The sequence below is a fragment of the Protopterus annectens genome, chromosome 14.part0 (genome assembly GCF_019279795.1).
Source record: "Protopterus annectens isolate FY-2018-M chromosome 14.part0, PAN1.0, whole genome shotgun sequence".
In the NCBI taxonomy this organism is placed as follows: Eukaryota; Metazoa; Chordata; order Ceratodontiformes; family Protopteridae; genus Protopterus; species Protopterus annectens.
In genome coordinates this window covers 476,741,035-476,766,808 of record NC_056748.1, presented here as the reverse complement: position 1 = coordinate 476,766,808, position 25,774 = coordinate 476,741,035, and the positions used below count along the sequence as shown (strand labels likewise).

Below are 25,774 nucleotides of genomic sequence, written 5' to 3'. Positions count from 1 at the left end.
AATAACAGACACTGAGTCTTCAAATCAGCAATTCCCAATTTAGAAGGATATAAGCTACATGTCCTGCCACAACAGTGCAGACCACAAACCTTCCTAATGTAAAATAACTGGTCTGAAACCCAAGTGCTTAAATCGAAAGGCTTAATAACAGTTACAATTTAATCAGGCTACTACGAAGCAGTAATAAATGCAGCAGAATAAATATAACGGAGTGCTTTTAAGAATAGGCAAAATCAAAATAAAGTGCAATTTTTTTAGTGCAAGGAGAGAGGAAGGAGGAGCAGAGGTTAAGAACCTAAGTGGGTTGGACTTCTCAAATGTTCTCTCTATATTAAGTAGAGTGAACACCAGACTGGGAGTGGTGTCCCAGATCAAATTTACAGTAGGGGCAGGCAACTGCAAAGCCACCAGCTATAACAACTCTACAAGAACAGGGTGGGAGGGGGAATAAAAACAGTTTCAGGACAGATGACAAACATAAAACACTGCCAGAAAATATATAAAATTATTCAGTCAGGCAAACAATAATTCACTCAGGCAAAATTAAGACAATGCAGAACTCTGAAAGGTTAAAATGCCAAGAAATATACTTATCAATCAGCAATATATTTCCAGATTGTTTGAGAATCACACCAGCTAGAACACCAGGAGTTTCCAACAGTGTATGCAAGAATTTACAAACTTTAGTTAATTAGTAATGTAAACTACTACACATATTACAACAAAAGTGTCCCGAGACTGACAAAAGTATTTAACTGGGTTCCTACCAATTTAAAAATAAAAGATAAGCAAACAACTAATCTCAGCACCTGGCCACTACCCCTGGTGCTGAGATATCATGTCACCTGCAGTTAAGGCACTTGAAAGTCAAGCGTGCAAGAAGCTAAAAATGATAAGTGTGGAAGCTGAGTGCTTCCTCCTAACCTGATCTGCATTTTCAGAGTGCATACTGAACAGATGTTCATGCTCTCAAGTGCAGGACCTGGACAGTTTCCCAGCTGTGACACAGCACAGTATACCAGAAGATGAAATTTCAGCACTGCAAAAGGCCTTTAACCCAGTATATCATAACTAAAAAGGAAGCCTAGCGTCAGTTCTCCTCTTAAATGAGCCATGAATGTTACAATGCTACTGAGAAAAAAATCAAAATTAACCAGACACAAGCATCCTGGACATTAGTTGAAGCAATGATATATGAACAAAATATGCCAGATATGTTTGCTGCATCTACAACTGTAGCCATTTAACACTTACCTGTTATGCTGACTGTAATGGTCGTTTTAATGTGTTCCTAACGTTAATTCTGTAAATAGAAACCTCCAAGCAAGCAAATAAAGCTCTACGGAATTATCAAATTTAAGTTGTCATTAGTACTCCCGAACAAAATAATGAAAAGTTTTGCCAATGCAACATCTGGTTATTTTACCATCTTCTATTTCCCATTTGTTATAAAAGCATGCTGTTGCAGGTTCAATTAACTACTAATGAAGTAATGTAGCCTACAGCTACTGAAAAAGGTGGACTAGTTATTTGGACATCCAAATTTCAGCAGACGCACAAATAACAAGTGCTTAAAAAAGGAAACTGTTTCCACTGGCCACTACAAGTTTCCTTAGGAAGAACAAATTCTGCTGTACAGATCTCCATTTTGCAGCACTCCTGTAGCATACAAGAAAATGACATTCTTACTCCAAATCTTCTGGCAGGGGAAATATATAAATATCTTGCTATGGAGGGTGGTGTCACATCAAGGAAGACAGCAAGCAGTTCAGTGGGGCAACAACCTATCCATACTGCTACCCATTACCACAGGAGTCCCACAAGGTTCCATTTTAGGTCCCCCTCCTATTCTCCATTTTCACCAACTACCTCCACACCATCTGTCGAGATGCAACAGTTATACAATACCCTGATGACTCAACACTTGTCTGTTCAGCCAATGATCCTCAGACACTCCTATCTATAACCCAAAAAGCCTTCCATACCACAGAAAACTGGTTTCTTAACAAAAACCTAATACTAAATCCCACAAAAAACTAACTGTTGCTATTACACCTTACCACAATACCCAGCCCATTTAATATTGTGTCCAGGGATGGGACTGTCAGCTCTCCTGACACTCGCACAAAATTGCTAGGCAAGACCATTGATAATAACCTCAAATTTGATCAGCGTATAAATCAAACCATTAAAAATATCCACAAAAAATTGGACAGTCTTTATAAAAATAAACCATTTCTAACATAACCTGCCAGGATAACAATTGCTCTCACTCACCTCCTTTCAACACTATTTTATGCCTCACCCATTCTCACCAACTTACCCAAAACTGAAATTGTCAAACAACACTTGTTATAATCAAACTGCAAAATTTGCTACCAGTGCCCCCTACTGAGCCCACTACTGCCATTCCCTAAAACAATTTCGCTGTCTTGAATTCCCTACTCTTCTAGATTATCATCAACTTTCCTTTGCCCATAATCTCCAGCTCTGGCCTACTAGAACTACAAGCTAAATGTAGACAGCGTTGCTCTAGTGACAAAAAATTAATCAAGGTCACCAAGACCAACAACACAGCAGGGGACTCCCAAATTTTGCGTATGTGGTTAGGGAAGAGGAACACCCTACCTACTGCTATTACCTCAGCAGGCTCAAAGATTACAGTTAAAAGACTCCTGAAAGAACACCTAAAGCACACATGGATATGCACATGTTCCCCACCTGGCTGACCCCCTTCCTCCCATTATTCTTGCCCTTTGACTTCAGCTTCATCATCAATGCAACTTCTCTAGCTTCCTTCCAGTTCCATCTCTAATTCTAACCCACTTAGTCAATACCCATATGTCACTGCTAGGACACTCTTATCTATCCACTACACTTTTCTCTTTACACCTCTACTCTTACTTTCCCATCTCTGTCTGTTCTCCTACTACTATACTCCCTACTATGTCTAATCTTTGCTCTCTTTGTTGCTATACTCCCTACTGGTGGTTAACTTATTCACAAGTCAACTGTATAAAGCAAAAAATTCAACCCCTACTAATAATGTTCATTATTATGTAATGCCTCAACCTAAAACTGTAAAAGATGTGTTCAGTCTATGTAAATATGTTAAATCTTAAGCTTCAATGTTATGTTACTAGTCAATGTTAAGTTTGGTACTATGTAAATTGAATGCTTCTGTATATACCTTACATTTTCCTGAACATTTAACTGTGCAGCTTTTCTCCCCGGGCCTCCGCTGAAAATGGATATGCATCCAGTTGGACTTTCCCGGTCAACAAATGTAATATAAATAATAAATAAATAAATGCAGTGCTCTTTCAGATAGTCTAGTTAGGCTACTAGCATCTCAGATTATGCCAGGGAACCTCTTCTAAATACAGAACAGACTGACGAAGCCTCCTTTCTTTATCAGGAAAGTATGCTGGGCCTTCCCATACAAAAAAAGTGTTTCCAACTTTATCATAAAGACAGTCACAGAATATAAAAACAGTGGGCAATGACAAAGGAGGACACTGCAAAACCTCCACTATCTAACCCTTATGCAGGCTGAGAGAAACTCCTTTCTGAAATAATGAGCGGTATGAGCAAGAAACTATGATGGGACCATCATAATGTGTGTCGGGGGGGGGGGGATGGAAAAAACAGAAAGGTGATAAAGATTTTCTGAACACTAAACATCTGGGTGATACAAGGAGAACAAAATAACTGATAAATTTGACTAAACTGGAAGTTTGAGTTTTCCATTAAAATTAGTAAACAGCATTTCGACATACCTATAAATTAGGTCCATTAAACCCAAAACTACAAGATTTCTCATTATATGTAAAATTACTTGCAAGAATCTGAATTCTTACCTTCTTCTCTCGACTCCATGAAGTTGCTGATGATGCTGTAAACTGAATGACGGTCTATCTGCATCAGAGACTACAATAAAAAGGAAGAGGTGCATCAGAGAACAGAACAAGTTCATCTATAACTTCTGCATATTGTATTCAACAATTTAACAGCTTACTACTAACGACAGTATGGTTCCAGCAAATTTCTTCTTTGATACATTTTTGCAACTGGAAGCAGTGAGGTAGTGGAAGGTCAATGATTAAACAAGTTGATGCCATATGTATTCTGACTTAACATTCTGATCCAATGACTCCATACCCAAGCTATTCTACAAACACTAACACACATTGGTGTAAACAATCTACCAGATATTACAGTTATGCAAGAACCTACTGCAGCAACAAAATTTCAAGGCAAGGTCGAAGTAAGGAAAAAAAAAATTAAGAATAGTGCAAACTAGGCTACAACAGTCATGAAGCTTTTTCTCAGCAATGCTGCTAATGGTTGTAATTTCCAATGTCCACAGGACAAATGGAGTATAAAGAAAGCAATTCTATATACTCTTCTCTAATTCCTTTTTCAAAAACAGTAGCAAAGCAAATGTAAAAGGACATCAGGCTCCAAAGAAATTTCAGATCACCTGTAAAACCCTGGAAAATCAAGTGAAACTGGTTGAGAAATCTGTATTAAAACATTCTGTGAAAGATTTGGTTTAACACTTACCTATATAATACCATCTTACTTATTCTACTTTGAGAAAGACTCTTTTTCAGCTGGTAACACATGTATTTAGTTGTTTTTAAAAACTACATATGATTCACGGGACACTACTGCCTATTTTCAGAAGAGTCCAGGAGCTTTATTCCAACCAAGTTACTTCCTCAGAATTGCACAAAATAAAAATGTAGGTTATGAGAGTTAATTCCAGGTTTGTACTGAGAATTAATTCCAGGTCCGTAATATGTACTTCCTTCATATCTTAATATATCTCTAGGCTACAGTGAAAATTCCAGAAACAGCAAAGTCTTCAGAAAGTCTCTGGCAAAAATTAGTTACCACCATTATGTCACGCTAAGCAGGCAGATGTATTACCGTATCTGTTTTATCTGATTAAAAGTCATTTAAAGGATTAAGCAATGTGGCAGCAGATTTGAGCCACTGTGCCTCATGACAACATAAATATCTCCAAACATAGCCACGATTATGTCTGATGTCTCACTCCTAACCGTAATACGCTTCACTGTTTCAAGAGTATACTCTCCTCCCATGCTTGTGTACCACAAGTAATTCTAAGACCACAAACTTTATTTAGAATATAAACATAATATAAAAACAGATGGTATATATTGGGAATCTCATAGTGTTTGTAACTAACCAGAGTCTTACTCCCCCACCCCTCGCAACACACACATATTTCTTTATAACCACTCAGCAAAGACTGCTCATTGTTTATTGCTACCTTTAAAATGCAAATTCCACAACAACAAATGAAAGAATCACTCTTGAATAGCTGAATGTATAAAATAAAAAAATGGATTTACTTAAGCTAAACATACTTGTGTAGTGCAAACATCAGTGTCACAAAGTAGAAAACACTGATTCAGCAGGCAACAGAAATGGGATCTGGCAAGCTGCTAATAAGGTTGAGTGGTGATACTATTATGTGGGGAAGGTATACCTTGGCTCAAGAAGGCATAAAGTTGCTTCTGTGAGAAAGAAGGTGCACTTTCAATGAGGGGAAATGGAATTAGGAGAGAGACATCAGGTAAGGAAAAGGTGGGCAAGCCCCATTTTGCAACATGCTTTAGATTTAAACTCATGGAAGGATAGTAGTGTATGTCAATTAAATGGGGAAATGGAGTGGTCAGAAATGAGTGCAAAGGCACTTGAGGAAAAACAGATGCCAGAGGATACTCACTGCAAACAAGTTTTTGAAAACTTGTACTACTATATACACTAGTGACTGGTTAAATAACCAGGAATCAGGTGCACCTTGGAGGAATGCATTTTTATGTGCTTCCAAAAAATAAAAAAAAGTAAAAAAAACATTTTGCTTAAATAAACACAATTTTTACCGCAGGTGTTCAGTGTCTTCCCTTAAAATGTTAGGTCTATTTCTCCATATGTACCCAGTAATGTTAACTCCCTTCATAAAAAGGTCAATGGCAGCATATTTTTTTTTTAGTTCAGAACATAATGCTAATCTGTCCCAGACGATGACTCGGGTGTTTGCTCTGTCTCTCAAATGCATGATTTTTAACAGTATGTGGAGGATTATGGGCAATAAATGACAGATATTGCAGCAACAGACATTTGGCAAATACATAACATACCTTTTTTGTCTTTTGTTTTAAAAAATATGCTAATGTAAAAAACCTTAGTCCATCAACTTAATTTTTAGCTATTTTACTGAAAAAATAAAAAAAAAATGTTGTCTCTTTATCCTTATTGTCTGTAAACCATCTGCTGCCTCCCAGCCACTCAAACCATTTGCTCTCCATCACCAGGGCAAAAGGGGGGTGGTCAAGAAGTAGGAGCTGTAATTTAAATAGTCTTTGGGAGAGTTCACATTTTTTTTTTTTTACTTATTTTCTCCAGTTTCCTGTCTTGTGCACGCTTGGTTAGGTGCTGGAGGGAAGGCATACTGTGGGTCACCTGCAGTAGGAGACTCTTCAGTTCTATAAAGGTTGTCGCTCCCCCCCGAAGTGGCCTTTCCTCCTCCTCTTACAGCAAAAGCGATTGTCATTCCAGTTTCCACTAGATCACAGTAACCCTGTATGCTCTCCTGAGTGCACCAAACTTGCCTTTACCCGCGGGGGAAGTGAGTGGGAAATGCCCCTTCATTTTTCCTCCTCATCCTGTGCCAGGACTGTTAATTGATTATTAGTTGCTCAGTTCACAGTATCTTGGGGGCCCCATCAATCTGTGGCAGGGAGACAGGATAAAAAGTTAAGCAAATTTATTAAAAGACAGCTATAGCCCCCCCCCACCAAAAAAAAAAGAATAGTCACATTTTTACGATATTTGCAATATCAGACTTCCTGTATCGCTTGAAAGTGTAATTAGTAGGCTATTTCTCTCTCAGCACCACTAAACATGCAAAGCCAGGTCTGAACTTCTTGAGAGCTGTAATGGATTAGGTATAACCCCCCCAAATCATCAACATCTCTGATCTTAACAAGCCGACATCCATTAAAAAGGTTTAAACTGCACCTAGATGCCACCATTTAGTTTACCCTATTAAAAACAATTCCATCCTATATGAATACAAGATTTCTGAGGTATTCTTTTTTTCAAAGAGTGCATTCCAGTTATACTGACATTCTCTTAAGTAAATATACATGCATAATAAATGCTGTAGTTGAGAAAAAAATAAACTTGCAGCTAACTATCATGAAACTTGTAAATAAAAAAAAATACGAACATATGTGACCTCAGCAAACCTATATGCATTACAAATCCATACACTTTACCTGCATTACAAATGTATACTAATCATAAATCATCAATTTCATACTTTGCTGTTTAACCAATTTAAGTTAATCAAATTAACCTGAATATTTACATAACACCAATCACACAGCAATAACAAAATGAGAGAAGCAGATATTCAGAAAAATCCTGAGTTCAATAAAACTCTATTAGGTTGCAAAAACACAGATGAAGCCTATTGTGGCTAGTAAAAGATCAGGCTTTCAAATCTGCAGAGTCAAAAAGGATAGAGTCAAAGACTGTTAAAAACAAACAGCATCCAGAGTAAAGACAGGCAAATATGGTTTATGAATAATGAAGGAGCTAGTTGGTGATGTATCCTCAAGACCAACCAGCTCGCTATCAACATAGAAACCAGACCCAAGAACACCCAACAAAACTGAATATATGGCAGATGAGGAAAAAACCTGCACATTACAATCCAAATAAACTCAAGACTGTCAAAGTCATCCAGAGAAAGACCACCATGGTGATTGCACTGTAATCAATAGGCTAATTAGAGCTCAAAGCTAGCAACCTGGATAAAATTCAGTTACTGGCTTCTAATACACTAACTGGATGCCAGCAAAGATGAAATCTGCAGAAAACAACAGAAAATCAGCCAGAAAAGGAGAAGAGAAATCTCATAGTAGGAAGAATCTTGCAGTTCTTCAGCAAAAAACAGGTCAAGTTTCACCTTTGGCACAGTAGATGGCTTCCGTTATTTAGAGCAAAAATAAATCAAATGCAGTCAGGTGTTTAAAATAAGTGAAACACTGCTGGAATATGTATATTATATATATATAGAATAGTTGTGCAAAATCTTACCATAACCATAGATGTTTTTCTCTTCTGTGTTGCAGTATTCTTAACCTTTGGGTTAGCCTCTACCTAGCGACCTGAACATCTGGCCAGTATACAAAAGCTTTAGTCACTGCAAGGTAAGTAGGACATCTGACGTTGACCATAGGGAATGTGGGCCATAAAAATGAGATCTACACATACCTTCCTCAGAACTTTGTGCCCCAGTCGGGCCCCAGTTCCAGGACAGCTGCACAAGTCAATATCATCCAGCAAAGCCCAAATTTTGTTTTGAACAGGGGGTTGGAGGATGGGATAGAATACTGCAACATGGAAGACAAGGACATCTATAGTTATGGTAAGATTTTACACAACTCTTCTATGTCCTTTTATTCTCCTGCTGCAGTACTCAACCTTTAGGTAAGTGCCATAGCTCAAAGGGAAAAAGAGGGTGGTTGTTTACAACTATTTTCCAAAAGTCCATGCAGGATTGCCCTAGCAAACCCTGCTCTAGATCTGGAGATGTGATTCAGTTTGTAATGTTTTGTGAAAGTATGGACAGATGTCCAGGTAGCTGCTTCTAGAATAGAGGCAGTGTCCAATCCCTTGTAAACAGCTTCAGAGGAGGCCAAGGCCCTAGCAGAATGGGCTTTAATATTGGAGTCTGTATTTTCCATGGTAGGCATGGCATAAGGAGATGGCTTTGGAAAATCATGTAGATACAGTCTGTTTAGTCACAGCTTTTCCCAAAGCCTGGGGGTGAAAGGAGACAAACAGTTGCTCTGACCTTCTAATAGATTTAGTCTTGTCAATGTTGAATCTGAGCTGTCTGTGAACATCAAGGGAATGCAGGACTCTCTCACTGTCATTCTGGGGCTGCGGGAAGAAAGTGGGAAGGTGGATACATTGATTCAGGGATAACTCATTGACCACCTTAGGCATAAAGAACGGGTTAGTCCATAAAGTAACCCTATCCTTGTTGGAGATCAAAAAAAGTGGGGTGACCATGACGGCCTGGAGCTCTGATACTCTCCTGGCTGAAGTTAAGGCCACCAAAAGCACAGTTTTCCAAGTGCAATACTTTAGAGAAGATGTAGATGCTGGCTCAAATGGAGCAAAGTACAGTTGTGTACACCTATCATAAATGTAGATGTTCGAGTGTCTTCACTGTTGCAGTCATAACTGTAGGGTGCTCCTGCCGGCAGGCAGCCCGAGGTCGGCCAGAATCCCAAAGTCTGGGTCCGGCGTCGGCTGTACAAGCTAGTACCCTGACGTCATTACACTCTGGTACATAGCCCTCAGCCGACGCCATCTTCTCCAGCCTTTCTTGCCCTAGATGTCAGATGTCCCAATAAATCAGAAATGAATCCAACAAGGAAACACAAATACACCACAAATAAGAAAAAGAGGGGATAGGAGGGAGGGAAACCCCGACTGCAACAGTGAAGACACTCGAACATCTACATTTATGGTAGGTGTACACAACTGTACTATGTTCTTCGTGTTTCACTGTTGCAGTCATAACTGTAGGGTGGAATCCCAAAGCAGTGAAAAGGGGAGGAGGCTTAGACAGAAGAAGGGGCAGCAAGAAGACCCTGCAAAACAGCAGAGGCGAAGCCTGCCCTGGTCTTAGAATACAGAGGGAGACTGTAGTGCTTGGAAAAAGTATGCACAGAACTCCAAGTGGCAGCTTCCAAGATATCCTTGGTAGGAACTCCTCTGAGAAAAGCTGTAGAAGTGGCAGCTGCTCTAGTAGAATGACTTCTCACAGTACCTGGAAACTGTTTCCCATGATGAGTGTAACAAAATCTGATTCCATAAGCGATCCATTTGGAAATAGTTTGTTTTGAAATAGCTTTTCCAAGAGAATTGGAGGCAAAAGAAACAAACAATTGATTAGATTTTCTGAACTCCTTAGTCTTGTCCAGGTAAAATCGTAACTGTCTGTGCACATCCAATGAATGCAAAATCCTTTCTCCTTTATTTTGAGGATTAGGAAAGAAAGTAGGAAGGTGAATTGTCTGATTTAAAGCCACTTTTGAAATCACCTTAGGCATGAAAGTAGGATTAGTCCTCAAGGATACTCTGTCCTGGTGGAAAATAAGGTATGGTTCCACAGCCATGAGAGCTTGCAACTCTGAGACCCTTCTGGCAGAAGTCAGTGCTAACAAAAGAACTGTCTTCCAAGATAAAAACTTAATATCTGAAAATGCAGCAGGCTCAAAAGGAGGCAAAGTAAGCTTTTCTAAAACATAATTAAGATCCCAAGCAGGAACAGGAGGGGTCCTGGGAGGTCTTAAATTCTTGGCCCCTCTCAAGAATTGTCTCACCAAAGGATGAGAAAAAACAGGAGGATCAGAATTGAAATGAGCAGAAATAGCAGAAGCATGAATCTTAATGGAAGAAAATGAAAGTCCTTTAGACAAAAGATCCGAAAGGTAAAGCAAAATAGAAGAGAGATCAGGCACCAGAGGGTCCGAGCCTCGGTCCTGCATCCAAATACAAAACCTCTTCCATTTAGAGGCATAGGATTTCCTAGTGCTAGGCCGTCTAGCTTCTAGAAGAACATCTAAAACTTGTTTGGGAAGGCTAGAAGAAATCAAATTCCTTTGAAGAGCCAAGCTGCCAGGCAAAGGGTCTTGAGGTTGGGATGTAGTAACCGACCCTGATGCTGGGACAGAAGAGAAGGGTTCAGAGGGAGAATCCAAGGAGGCTCCAAGAACAGGTGCTTTAAAGTGGGATACCAAAACTGTCGAGGCCAATTTGGAGCAATCATGATGAGGAACTTGGGTTTGTCCTGTTTTATCTTCAGCAATACCCGAGGTAGTAGAGGAAGAGGAGGGAAGGCATATCCCGAAAGGCTTCTCCAGCTGAAGGACAGGGCATCCACTTTCCAAGCTGTTTTGTGGAAGGACCTGGTGCAAAAGCGAGGCAGCTGATGATTGAGATGGGATGCAAACAGATCTATCTGGGGACATCCCCAAACTGCAGTAATCCTGTTGAATAAGTTGGTGTCTAGCATCCTTTCGTGAGGATCTGAAATGTTTCTGCTCAGGCTGTCTGCTAAGAGATTCTGTTCTCCTGGAATGAATTGACCCTGGAGATGTAGATTCAGATTTAGAGCTGTGTCCCATAAAGCCATAGCTAGTCTGCAAACAGGGTACGAATGAGAACCCCCCTGCTTGTTGATGTACCACATGACCGTGGTGTTGTCTGTGCGAATTAGCAGAGGCCCTGGTTGCAAAAGGTTCTGGAAGGCTAGAAGAGCATTTTGAACTGCCAACATTTCCTTCAGATTGATGTGCCAGTGAAGATGGTCCTTTGTCCAGGTTCCCTGCTGGCAATTGTCTAGAAAGTGAGCTCCCCAAGCATAATCCGAGGCGTCCGTGGTCAGGATTTGAGTAGGTTGAGGTAGACGAAAAAGCTTTCCTTCGTTTAAAGCACATGCCCTGGACCACCAGAGGAACTCCCTCTGGAGACAGGGGATCAGAGGAATCAGAATATCCAGATCGTGGTAATGCTGTGACCATACACTTTTCAGATACCGTTGAAGCTTTCTCATATGAAGCCTTGCATTTTGAATCAACAGAATGCAGGAAGCCATGTAGCCCAGAGTCTGGGAATTTCCTTGCAGTGAGCTGAGATAGAGTTGCCAAGGTGTTGAAAATAGAAGCCAGCTGTGTTTGTTTTTCTGGGGTGAGGAAGGCCCTTTGTAAGGTTGTATTCAAGAGGGCTCCCAAGAATACCATTTGTTGAGAAGGGATCAAATGTGACTTTTTTGTGTTCACTGAGAATCCCAGTAGGAGGAGAAGACGTTGAACGAAGTCCAGATGTTGAAGTAGAAGATCTTTGCTGTCTGCTTGAATAAGGCAGTCGTCCAAATAGGGGTAAATCTGGATCCCCTGAAGTCTGCAATAAGCCACTACTGGTGCCAGGCACTTGGTAAAGACTCTGGGCAGTAGATAAACCAAAGGGCAGTACAGAGAATTGAAAGTGCCTCGAACCTGCCTTGAACCTGAGGAATTTCCTGCGTTCCTGCCTGATGGGAATGTGTAAGTAGGCTTCCTTTAAGTCCAATGTCACCATCCAGGCATCCTGAGATAGCATTGGAATTAGTTGCTGCAGAGTAAGCATCTTGAATTTTGGAATTTCCAAAAAGGTGTTTAACACAGAAAGGTCCAGAATAGGTCTCCATGAGTTTTGTTTTCTTGGAACCAGAAACAGTCTTGAATAAAAACCTTTTCCCATCTCTGAGAGAGGAACAGGCTCTATGGCTCTCATGGCCAGAAGAGCATCCACTTGATTTAAGGCCTCTGACCATTGGTGTTTTGGCAGATCTGGCCAACCGTAAGCCCTTGGCAAAGTATGAAAGTGGAATTTGTAACCTTTTAAAATCACGTCCAATACCCATTTGTCCTGGGTAATATGAGTCCAATTTCTGTAAAAAAGAGACAGTTTTCCTCCGAGAGGGGCATCCAGGTGAAGGGGTCCTGCAGCCCAACCTAGAGAGTCATTGAGTTTGCTTTCTGTGAGATTGGGATCTGTCTTCTCCCCTTCTAGGTGAAGAAGCAGTCCATTGTCTAGATCTGTAAGAGGCTTGACCTTGGCCACGACCTCTGGAGCGTCTATATCTTCCCCTTTGAGGCCTGTCAGACGTGGGAAAGGACCAATTTTTAGAGGGCCAATTCCTGGAAAATCTAGGAGGCTGAACTTGCAAGAAATCTTTTACAGTCTGCATAGATTTTGCCTTTTCTTCCATCTTTTTAATAACTTCCTCAGCCTTAGATCCAAAAAGATCATGCTGAACAGGGGCCTCTAACAACTTAGCCTTAACCTGTTCAGGTAGACTTTGTTCACGGAGCCAGGCATGTCTCCTGATAACAGTACCAGAGGCTGCAGCCCTGCAAGAAGCATCCAAAGCATCAAAACCACAATGTAAACTATGTTTGTTCACTTGTTCAGTAGCATGCAAAACATCCGGAAGTTCCTTATCCTCTGCACATGCAGGAAGGGAAGCAAGCTTTTGTTTTAAAACAGACAAAAGAAATTGCTGATACTTAAACATATGAAACTGGCAATTTAAAGCCCTTACAGACAGGGTAGCAGAAGTATATACCTTTTTCCCCACCTGTCTAAAGCACGAGAATCCTTCTCAGAGGGAATAGGATTTTTAGAAGAAGCAACCTTAGCAGCCTTAGAGCCCTGAGAAATAGTTTCAGGATCCGCAGAAGGGTTCTTAAATAAAAATAAATGAGATTAAGGAACCCTATAAAATCTATCAGGCTTAGAAGGAGCAGGAGGCATGGAATCAGGATTCAAGTTTGCCTCAGAAAATGCATCATCTACAATGTCCAAAACAGGAGGGAAAGCTAAAGGCTTATGCTGAGGAAGAAGAAGAAATTCCCTAAGCCTCTTCTTGGAAGCAGAATACTCCTGACCTTCCCAATGAAAATGTTCCCTCATCTCATGCAAGGTTTCCCCAAAAGAGAAATCTTCAGGCGGAGAGGCCGAGGGTAAGGAGTCCTCAGCATCGGAATCCTCATAAGGAGGAAAAGAATAGTCCTGATCTGAGGAAGAGACAGAAGATACAGAAGCCTGGTCAGAGGAATCCAGAGGAACATCCTGTCGAGGCCTTTTCTCAGGAGGGGGGTGAGAACCCCTAATCATTGTAAGCAAACCTTCAGCCATCTTTAATAATTGCTTCTGTGTCCTGGGAGTAGATTCAGAAGCAGCTTGAGCAGGAACTTTTGACTTAACAGGAGTCTTTGTCTTTGCCTTTGAAATAGTGATGTGAGTAGGCCTGAAAACCCCCTCAGAAGCCGGTACCTGCACAGCGGTTCCGGACCCATCTGAGGGAGCGACGTCAGAAGGTCCTGCAGCAGTTAAAATAGTAGGCCTTGATGGCTCCCCATGGGAGTCCGTATCGGCCATCGGTTCAGAAGTGGCGGACGACAGGGGCTGCAAAAGCGCCTCACTGACAACAGCCGAACCAGACGCTGGCTCCAGCTGCAACGAGTCCTGTTTGGACCTCGGAGGCCTGTCTTTGTCTTTGCGCTTCTTTTGAATTCCGGTAGTGTCCAACGACATTCTATAATTGAAGCGTCTGCCAAAATAATTTAGAGCCCAATCGTACCTGCGCTTGATAGTACGAGAGTTGAACCTGGCACAGAACCGACAACAAGAAACGTCGTGGTCAGGGCCTAAGCAAGGTAGACAGTAAGAGTGGAAATCTTTATGAGGTATTTGTTTCCCACACGTTATACAATTATTAACTTTTTCTGACATCGGAGGAACAAGAAAAAGATTTCCCAACGGGGTACTTAGCTTTGAGAAGAGAAGTAAGAACTTCGGACCGACAACAACAAAATACGCTGTTCGAAAATCGCCAACCAATGACTTGCGAGCTGCTTTCCACCGCACGGCAAGAAAGACTGGAGAAGATGGCGTCGGCCGAGGGCTATGTACCAGAGCGTACTGACGTCAGGGTACTAGCTTGTACAGCCGACGCCGGACCCAGACTTTGGGATTCTGGCCGACCTCGGGCTGCCTGCCGGCAGGAGCACCCTACAGTTATGACTGCAACAGTGAAACACGAAGAACATCAGTGAGCTTTTCCAACATACAGTTCAGGTCCCAGGGAAGTGGAACTGGCCTCTTGGGTGGTCAGAGGTGTAGAACTCCTTTTAAGAATAACTTCACTTGAAGTCTAGAAGCAAGTGGTGGTTCTAAAGGCAGACATGCAGAAACAGCAGCAAGGTGGGCCTTTACAGAGGAATATGCCAACCCTGCCTGCAACAATTCATACAGATAAGACAGTATCAGGGGGACCCCCTACTTGAAAGGGCTCTAGCTGTCTTTTTAGACACCAAATGGAGAACCTTTTCAACCTGGACAGATAGGATCTCCTAGTATTGGGTTTCCTGGCCTCCTGCAGGACATTTAGCATTTCTCAGAATAAAGGTGTCTGAAAGATCAGAACTCTATCACCCACAGGGTTAGATTTAGAGATTCCAGGTGGGGATGAATCAGGGATCCCTTGTCTGTGTGAGTAAATCCACTCTGTGAGGCAACTTTTGACGATTGCCCCTGGCTAAATGCAGAAGGAGGGGGAACCAGTGCTGTCTTGGCCAAAAGGGGGGTAACCAGCAAGAGTTTTGGTTTGTCCTGTTGAATTTTCATCAGGACTTTCTGTAGGAGTGGGAAAGGGGAAAACGTACAGAAACATCCCCACCCAAGAGACAGAAAAGGCATTTGTTGCCCTCGCTAGGGGGCTGGGAGCTCTGGTACAGAACTGTGGAAGCTGCCTGCTCAAAGTGGAGGCAAACAGGTATATTTGTGGTGTAACCCACCTGTAGAAATGCATCCCTGTGTAGCATCCATTCATGGGATTGTGACATGGATCTGCTTAGGGTGTCTGCCTGCATGTTCTGAGCTGAGGGTATATAGACGGCTTGCAAGGTTGCTCCATGCTGGACTGCCAGTTCCCAGGCCTGGAGTGCAAGTCTGCATAGCAACTAAGATCTTATTCCCCCCTGTTTGTTCACATACCACATAACATTAGTGCTGTCTGTGAACAGTTTCAGGGGCCCTTGCTTCAGAACATGTTGGAAGGCCCTCAGAGCAAAGAAGAGTGCCCTCATCTCTCTGATGTTGATGTATTCCCTCTTGGAGGGGCCTGTCCATGTGTCCTGCACCTTCAAGCCACCCATAGCAGCTCCCCACCCCAGGTCTGAAGCATCTGTCTACATTTCTTGCACAGGGGCTAGGGATTGCAAAGGAAGCCCTGGATTGTGAGAGATTTGATCCACCCACCAAAGGATCTCCTTCCTTATGCATAGCAGGAAGGTAATGGTGTGGTCTAGCGGGTGGGAGTGTTGGGTCCATGTGGACCTCAGATACCACTGAAGCTTTCTCATGTGGGGTCTTGCCAGTCGCAACATGGGGAGTGTGGAGGCCATGTACCTTAAGAGTCTGAGGATTCTCTTGCAGTCATTGCAGGGCAGTGTATAACAGGCAGCCAGTATTCCTTTAGACTGTCCACTTTGTTGGGTGGGAGAAATAACATCATAATGTCTATTCTGATTCTGCAGCCCAGGAAGACCTGGTCAGGGAGAGGTTCAGGCTGGACATGGGAAAGCTGACTGTGAAGCCTAGAGGTTGCAGAATAGAAATGACTGTCTGGAGATGGGTCTGGAGGGTACTGCAGCAGTCTGCCTGGATCAGGTCGTCATCTAGGTATAGGAAAATTTGTATCCATAGAACCCTGCAGTAGGCCATCACTGGACCTAGGCATTTGGTGAATACCCTTGGAGCAGTACAGACTCCAAAGGGTAAAGCAGAGAACTGAAAACATGACCAACTCACAGAGAAGCGCAAGTAGTTCCTGTATTTGGGCCTGATAAGGATATGCAGGTAAGCGTCTTTGATGTCCAAAGTGGTCAGAAATACCTTAGGCATTATCAGTGGGAAGAGAGTTTGAAGGGTAAGCATGTGGAAGGCGAGTATTAGAAGAAAAAGGATGAGGTGCGAGAGGTCCAGTATAGGTCTCCATGGGCCATTCTTTCTTGGGACTAGAAAAAGTCTGCAGTAAAAGTCCCTTCCCTTTTCGGAGTCTGGAACTGACTGAAAAGTTCCTTGCGAGAGAAGGCTGAGCAATATAGGTTGTAATAGGGGCAGTCAGTCCTTTGGTGGCAGAGGGATACCCCTGAAAACAGGAGAAATGACCTAGGTTATGAAATAACATATTTCTATGATAGACAGAAACCACTTGTCTGACATGATGCTTTACCAGAAAGGGAGACACAGAGAGAATTTCTGAGAAAAGGGATATGGCCTGGAGGGGGAGGAAGAGGAGGCAGGTAGTCACAGACCACCTGTCTTGTCCTGAAAGGGTGGTTTCTGAGTTGGTGTCTGGGCAGGCCTTAAAAGGAGTCTGCCGCTTTCTTGAACTCTCTCTGCCCCTAGCCGGAGGAGGAGGGGCAGAATGTTTTCTAATAAAACTTGAGTCTTGGTTGGGTAATTCCTGTGAAATTTAGGAACAAGTGACACAAACAAATGTTTAAGGTCCTAAAGTTCTTTTCGCTTTTGTTGCAGGGCTCTGAAAAGTTCTGCCACTTGGGTGCCAAACAATGCTGAATTGCCTAGTGGGGCACATCTAAAGGTTCTGTCCTGATATCATCAGGAAGGGGTTGCAACCTCAACCAAAAGTACCTCCCTCCTGAGCACTGACGAGGAGGCTGCAGATCTAGCCGTAGCTTCTGCAGCATCATAACTGGATTTGATTAAAAGTCTTTTCACTTGTGAGGACAAGGAGATCAGATTACAATTTTGAGACTTAGTGGCTGAATCAGGGAGGCTATCCAAAAGCTTAGAAGCCTGAGATAAAAGGGCCAGGGAGTACTTGGGACATGTGTGTCTGGTAGTTGATGGCCATAGAGGCCAGAGCTACTGCAGTATACACCTTGTCAATTCTCTCCATTGTTTTGCTTTCCTTATCAAAAGGGAGGACAGAGGTGGAAGGTAGCAGTCTGGACAGTTTGTCTGCAGAGACAGAGATAGTACCAGGATCTGCAGCAGGACACAATCAGAAATGTTGCCCCTTCAGGGACCTTATAAAACCAGTCATGTCTTCTAGGAGTGGGAGGTTGGGATTCAGGAATTTTAGAAGCTACAGAAAAAGCATCTAAAAAGACTGGCAGGACTGGTGGAATTGCAGAAGGTGCAGGAGCGTCCATTTGTAGGAGTTCATAATATCTCTTTTAGACTTCAGTCATTTCTGTAGGAGTTCATAAGATCTCTTTTAGACTTCAGTCATTTCTGTGGAGTCCCATTTGAAGAATTCTCTCATCCGAGAGACGGTTTCTCCAAAGGTCAGGTCCTCCCCAGGGGGAATCTCCCTCAGTAGAGTCCTCCTCAGGGGATGCATAACCTAGGAGAGACGGCATTTGAGAGGCATAAGACAAAGAATCCTCAGAAGAAGAATCGGAAGACTTTTCGGCCTCCAAGGTGGAACGTTCAATGGTCTGGGGCCCAAGGCTAATAACAGGAGGAGTAGCCATTTGAGAAGCAGCCAAGGAAGGCCTAAGGGCCATAAAGGCATTAAACAAGCCTTGAGAGAAGGCTTGCCAGTCAGGCAGGCTCTCAGAAGGTGAAGAGACATGTTTATATTTTTGTTTTTTCTTTAAGGAAGAGACAGGTCTAGAGGGATTAGGGCCTAAGGAGGGCCTAGACTCAGGAGCTACAGAAGTGGAGGAAGGAACAGTCTGGACAAGGGCAGCGAGCTGAGGTTTCCCCTTGTTGGCACCAGACATCTGCACAACCTCCATGGACATGCTTTCCAAACTTGGTTGTGCGTCTCCAAAATGGTACCTGCTATACCTGAGTTGGCTGGTTCCGTACATTCCTCCAGGCATACCTCGGCCACAGGGGGAACATCGGGTGGAAAAGGTGCAGAGGTAGTTTCAGGCCGTGAAACTTTGACCTTTTTGCGGTGGCTCAGCGGCATGACCGGATGGCCCTATCAAGGGTGTGCAGATGGCTGTGAAGGGTCTTCAGACCGAAGGCTTGACAAATAGTGCAGGCCTTATGGTCATGGTTGGGCCCTAGGCAAACTAAACACAGGTCATGGGCATCCTTATGAGGGATCTTACATCCACACCTACACTTTCCTTTTCTGGATGACTTGAACCTGGACAGTCATACAGTGATCAAGGCAGGATGAGATGACACTCCACTGGCAGCAAAGAAGTTTTGAGGAAGGAGCACGCAAACATCACTTTTATGGCCCATGTTCCCTACAGCCAGTGTCTGATGTCCCATGTACCTTGCAGTGACTAAAGATTTGTATACTGGCTGGACGTTCAGGTCGCTAGGCTTAAGCTAACCAAAAGGTTACGAATACAACAATATGAGAATAGAAGGATACACACACACACACATAAATATATATAAATATATATATATATATATATATATATATATATATATATATATATATATATATAGACTCTCTCATTCTCACACACACACACACGTCAAATAATACAAGGCTGAAAAAATAGAAGCTTTAACTAGCTATTCATATGAACTGATAAAACTGCAAAAATCAGATGTTAAAATAAAGAAAAAGGAAAGATGAGCAGCACGTTTCTCAAGAACAGCTTTTCAAAAATAGTAGAGTAAGAATTAGCATGCAAAGAAAACCTGAGATTTTCTGATGTGCCAGAGAACTACAAGAAATAGACTTATTATTTTATGAGCATACAAATATGTGACTAGATTGATGTTCACTAGTTAGAAGACAAACTGAATTAGTAACCAAGTAAAACATGTTTTGTTCTCACTAATATTTTTACAAAACTTCCATGATATAAACTGCATCTTATACTGCAATGCAGTTTTGTATAGCATGTAGTCAGGGGCTAAAATGTGAGGTAGAGGGAGTCTTACCAGTGACTGCTGTGTATGTGAAAGATATTAAAGCAAGAAAATAATTTTCTTGGCTGTAATACATCTGGGCTATACATTTTAACAAGGTAAGAAAGACTGGAATGAAGCAAGTTAAAGTTAATATAATGCTGTGACCATAGGGATGCAAAAGTGTACTGATTACATTTTATCAGGATGAATACTTAGATTAATGCACTTGGTTTAAGCTATACACATTTTTTAGCAAATATGTTTAAAAATAAGACAAAATAAAAGGCATGAAAAATAGTTTTTCCTATATTTGCAAAGTTATCAGCTATTTTTCCATTAGCCAATTTTCTCAGTGGGAGACGAGAAATACACAGGTACAAGGAATTATACATGAGTAGTCTGAACAGTAAAATTTATAAAGATTCTTTATTGGATCTGCAAAGATACTAGTGTTTATTTTTCTTGTTACCAACTGCACTGACTTGGAGATTATCTGTCTGCATGCGCAACCATTAATTATGAGATATCTGAACATTCTGAGCTGAGTGAAATGTACCAGACACTGTGCAATTAACATTTAAAGATAAACTACAAAAATGAAGTTTGGAACTTTGGAAAGTGAACAGGATATGGAAGTAGTTGCCTCCCCTGCTGCTTTAATACTTTAAAGTATGTAATATGATAGCAAAGAATTTTATTATTTAAAGGTAGAAGTGCATTTTTCCTATAGCTAAAAGTTAATGTTTACTGAAAGCATTCAAGCACTTTTTCACATCTGGAAAGGGAATACACACACACACACACACACACACACACACACACACACACAGACACAGACACACACAGACACAGACACAGACACACACACACACACACACACACACACATATATTACATATATATACACCCATACACAAACACACACACATATATATATATATATATATATATATATATATATATACGGAAACCCACCGTCTATGCAAGGATTTCTAATGCAGCAAGTGAACAAGACTGGAACCAGGAAAAAAGTATTTTAACAACAAAGCTCTCCACAAACCAATAAATCCAATATGTTAACATGTTAAGCGCTTTCATCTGCATAAGCAGACTTCTTCAGAACAAATAAATCAGTTAATACACTTCATTTTAAAAACTTTTTGGCGCCATAATGTCGTTTGCTCAGATTTAAAGTGCTAGTGCAACATTGTATCAAAACAGTGTAACTGATCGTACAAATGTTTAAATTCATTACATTCTATCAACGGGTATAAACTGTTACCCTAAAACTACATTACACTAATATGTTTATAATAAACATTATGTTAATAATAAACATCTAATGTCATTAAAAACTGTAAGATAACCTTTAAAACCTTAAAAAAGAAAATAACAATATTGTTAATAATAAATATAAATTCATATAATGTATATAATATACAAAATATATATGGAACATTTAAACTCCTTCAATACATGTCATGTACTAGTAAATAGTCTTAAAAGTTTTATAATAGCAGCAAAAAAAGGTATTATAGAAATAAAATAATTAATCCCGGGTTCCCTAGTGGCGTCTGTCAAAGTCTGCCACACACTCTCTCTTTTTCCTAAGAGTGCTTTATAATTACCCCCATGGGATGATATGTTAACTTGATCTATTATGGCAAATTTAAATGTGTGTGTGTCCCCACTTTTACTTATATATCTATACAAAGCATTATTCATATCTTTAGCCTTAAGTTTGTACAAGTGGTCATATATACATTTCCTAAATTGTCTTTCGTTCTTACCTATATAGAAAGTAGTGCAAGACATACACTTTGCCAAATATATTATGTTTTTACTATTGCCGTTTCCAGCTTTAAATTTCACAAATGTCTTATTAATGTCATCCAGTCTACAACCTGTCATTCCGTTTATAGCTGAACACTGATTACAAGACCCACATTTTCTAGTAGTTTTACGCAGTTTATAGACATCAGTATCAGTCGTTGTTTTTTCTAAAGTCTCTTAATATTCATACCCATTTTATTGACAAAACAGGATCTTTCTCATACTGCTTTTTTAACTTCATCAACTATCAACATATTCCAATGTCTACTAATAATGTTTTTTATTTCACATAGGGTGAATATGTCAGAACACAAACTCTATTGTGGGCTAATTCCTCAGGCTTGTCAGTTCTGAGCTTTATGTTATTCAATTCAGTTCCCAATATAGGTGGGTATATTTTACCCCATTCCTTAATAACATAACTAGAAATGTCATTAAGTAATGGCAGGGGATATCCTCTATTTGCAAACATAGATCTAATGTATTTAATTTCTTTTTCCATAACTTCTAAATTAGATGACATTCGAGCTTCCCTTATGCACTTCCCTTTAAATATATTTTTAACATATGCCTGGGATGATTACTGATGTATTCCAAATACCCATTAGAGAACGTGTCTTTCCTATATTTTTCCGATTGAAACCCCACATTGGTGTGACTTATATAAGTGTCCAGGTAGGCAATGGCCTCTGTACTGACTTTATATGTAAATTTCAAAAAATTACTCGTATTGATTGAGGTAATCAATGAAATCATTAATAGTTTCTACTGGCCCATTCCACAATACAAAAATATCGTCCAAAAATCTTGTGTAGTACGTTATATATTTATAACAGTCACTCATGAATAAATGTTGATTTTCCCATTCAAACATAACCAAGTTTGCGAAAATGGGGGTACAAGAAGCCCCCATAGCCACACCCTTGGTTTGTTTAAAATATTCCCCCTCAAAATAAATAAAATTGCGATCTAAAACTAGTCCCATCATGTCCGTAATTAAATTAATACGATCCCAACTCATGTGAGAATATTTTCTCAAACTATTACAAAAATCTTCCAGTCCCTGTTGTTTGGTGACACAAGAAAATAAATCTATTACATCAATGGTAATGTATATTAAATTACTTTTCCAAATACTGGGAGTAAGGTGGGCCAAAAACATCCAAGAGTCCTTAATAAGATATGGTATGTTAGAATAAATCTGCTTGACCCATCTGTCTATAACCACCCCTATTTGAAAAGTCTTTGATTTACTTCCTGATATAACTGGGCGAAATGGGGGATTTAAGATATTCTTATACACTTTAGGAATGACAACCGTCATGGCTAATATGGGATACTCTACCTTTAAGAAATTGTATAATTCATCTGTGATCCTATTGTCCAGAAGATATTCCTCTAAGGCTAAGTCAATCTTCCGATAACCTATATTAATTTCATTAATGGAGTGTTTCGTAACTGCCTGTTTCCATCAAAATTTTTTGTACCTCATTGATATAATCCATGGTGTTATACAGGACTATTCCACCTCCTTTGTCCGGTTTCATTACCCAGATGTGCTTATTCCTAGTTAATTCCACCAGACAAATCCTTTCATCTCCATTTAAGTTATCCTTTATTTCCTGTTTCTTGTTCAATTTGTTATATCTATATATCTTGACATACTATTTTTTTTTCAAAATTGGTCACTTTATTGTGACCTGGTGGTATAAAAGTACTTCTTTTCTTAAACATATTATATTCATTGGATGATGTATAATCAGAATTGTTTTTAAATAACACAGCCAAATTCATTCTTCAACAAAATAACTTAATTTCTGTAATAGTATCTACTAAGTTAAATTTTACTGTAGGTATATATTTCATTCCTTTAATAAACAAGGATAAATGTTCTTATTTAATATTAATATTAATGTAGTTGAAGACCTTTAAATCATTAAGACTACTTACAATTTTCTCAATTTCATCACCTTCAGTATTCATAATATCTAGTATGCTATTGTCAGGGGAAAGTCAACATACTATACTCCAGTAGTTTATTTTCAGTGTGTACAATGCTTGTATCTAATACCTTTCTTGTCTGTTCTAGAAAAATATAGAGATAATAGAGCTTATATATGGAAACAAGAACAAAGGGTGAACAATAGAAATTCAACAAAATTTGGTGAGGAGACACATAGGGAAAATTTTCAAGGGGGAAGATTTTTTCCACCACCTCTGAAAAGGACCTATGGTCAGTGGAACAGACAAGAACGGTATTAGATACAAGCATTGCACAGACTGAAAATAATCTACTGGAGCATAGTATGTTGACTTCCCCTGACAACAGCATACTACATGTTATGAATACTGAAGGAGATGAAATTGAGAAAATTGTAAATAGTCTTAATGATTTAAAGGTCTACAATTACACTAATATTAATATTAAAGAAGAACATTTATCCTTGTTTATTAAAGGAATGTAATATATACCTACAGTAAAATTTAACTTAGTAGATACTATTCCAGAAATTAAGTTATTTTGTCGAAGAATTAATTTGGCTATGTTATTTAAAAACAATTCTGATTATACATCATCCAATGAACATAATAAGTTTAAGAAAAGAAGTACTTTTATACCACTAGGCTACAATAAAGTGACCAATTTTGAAAGAATAGTATGTCATGATGTATAGAGATATAATAAAATGAACAAGAAACAGGAAATAAAGGATAACTTAAATGTAGATGAAAAGAATTGTCTGGTGGAATTAACTACGAATTAGCACATCCGGGTAATGAAACCGGACAAAGGAGGGGAAGAGTCCTGTATAACACCATGGATTATATATCAATGAGGTACAAAAAATTTTGATGGAAACAGGCAATTACGAAACAATCTCCATTAATAAAATTAATATAGGTTATCTGAAGATTGACCTAACCTTAGAGGAATATCTTCTGGACAATAGGATCACAGATGAATTATACAATTTTTTTTAAAGGTAGAGGATCCCATATTAGCCACAATAGTTGGCATTCCTAAAGTGTATAAAAATATCTTAAATCCCCCATTTTGCCCAATTATATCAGGAAGTAAATAAAAGACATTTCAAATAGGGGTGGTTATAGACAGATGGGTCAAGCCGATTTATGCTAACATAACACATCTTATTAAGAACTCTTGGATGCTTTTGGCCCACTTTACTCCCAGTATTTGGAAAAGTAATTTAATATACATTACCATTGACATAATAGATTTATTTTCTTGTATCGCCAAACAACAGGGACTGGAAGATTTTTGTAATAGTTTGAGAAAATATTCTCACATGAGTTGGGATCGTACTAATTTAATTACGGACAAGATGGGCCTAGATTTAGAACACAATTTTATTTATTTTGAGGGGGAATATTTAACAAAAAATAAACAAGGGTGTGGCAATGGGGGCTCCTTGTGCCCCCATTTTCACAAACTTGGTTATGCTTGAATGCGAAAATCAACATTTATTCATGAGTGACTATTATAAATATATATCGTACTACACAAGATTTTTGGACAATATTTTTGTATTGTGGAATGGGCCAGTAGACATTATTAATGATTTCACTGATTACCTCAATCATACGAGTGATTTTTAGAAGTTTACATATAAAGTCAGTACAGAGGGCATTGCCTACCTGGGCACTTATACAAGTCACACAAATGCGGTGTTTAAATCAGAATTATATGGGAAAGACACGTTCGCTAATGGGTATTTGGAATACACCAGTAATCATCCTAGGAATATGATAAAGAAATATATTTAAAGGACAGTGCATAAGGGCAGCTCGAATGTCATCTAATTTAGAGGTTATGGAAAAAGAAATTAAATGCATTACACCTATGTTTGCAAATAGAGGATATCCCCTGCCGTTACTTAATGACATTTCTAGTTATGTTATTAAGGAATGGGGTAAAAAATATCCACCTATATTGGGAACTGAATTGAATAACTTAAAGCTCAGAACTGAAAAGCCTGAGGAATTAGCCCACAATAGAGTTTGTGTTCTGACCTATTCACCCTATGGGAATGAAATAAACATTATTAGTAGCCAGTGGAATATGTTGATAGTTGATGAAGAAGTTAAAAAAGCAGTAGGAGAAAGACCCTATTTTGTCAATAAAATGGGTATGAATATTAAGAGACTTTTAGAAAAAATGACGAATGATACTGATGTTTATAAACTGAGTAAAACTACTAGAAAATGTGGGTCTTGCAATCAGTCTTCAGCTATAAACAAAATGACAGGTAGTAGACTGGATGAAATTAATAAGACATTTGTGAAATTTAAAGATGGAAACTGCCAAATTTATTATGTTTTTACTATTACAAAGTGTATGTATTGCACTGCTTTCTATATAAGCAAGACCGAAAGACAATTTAGGAAA

At 39.7% G+C, this 25,774-nt stretch overlaps 1 protein-coding gene across 1 annotated transcript in view; it reads right to left on the bottom strand.

Annotated features, from left to right (window-relative positions):
* MMS19 (MMS19 homolog, cytosolic iron-sulfur assembly component) overlaps nucleotides 1-25,774 on the bottom strand; it is a 2,295,919-nt gene that overhangs the window by 2,013,687 nt on the left and 256,458 nt on the right. The window contains exon 4 of the mRNA XM_044055580.1: nucleotides 3,861-3,930. Coding sequence (XP_043911515.1) covers nucleotides 3,861-3,930 — 70 coding nt within the window. The remainder of the gene's footprint in view (nucleotides 1-3,860; nucleotides 3,931-25,774) is intronic.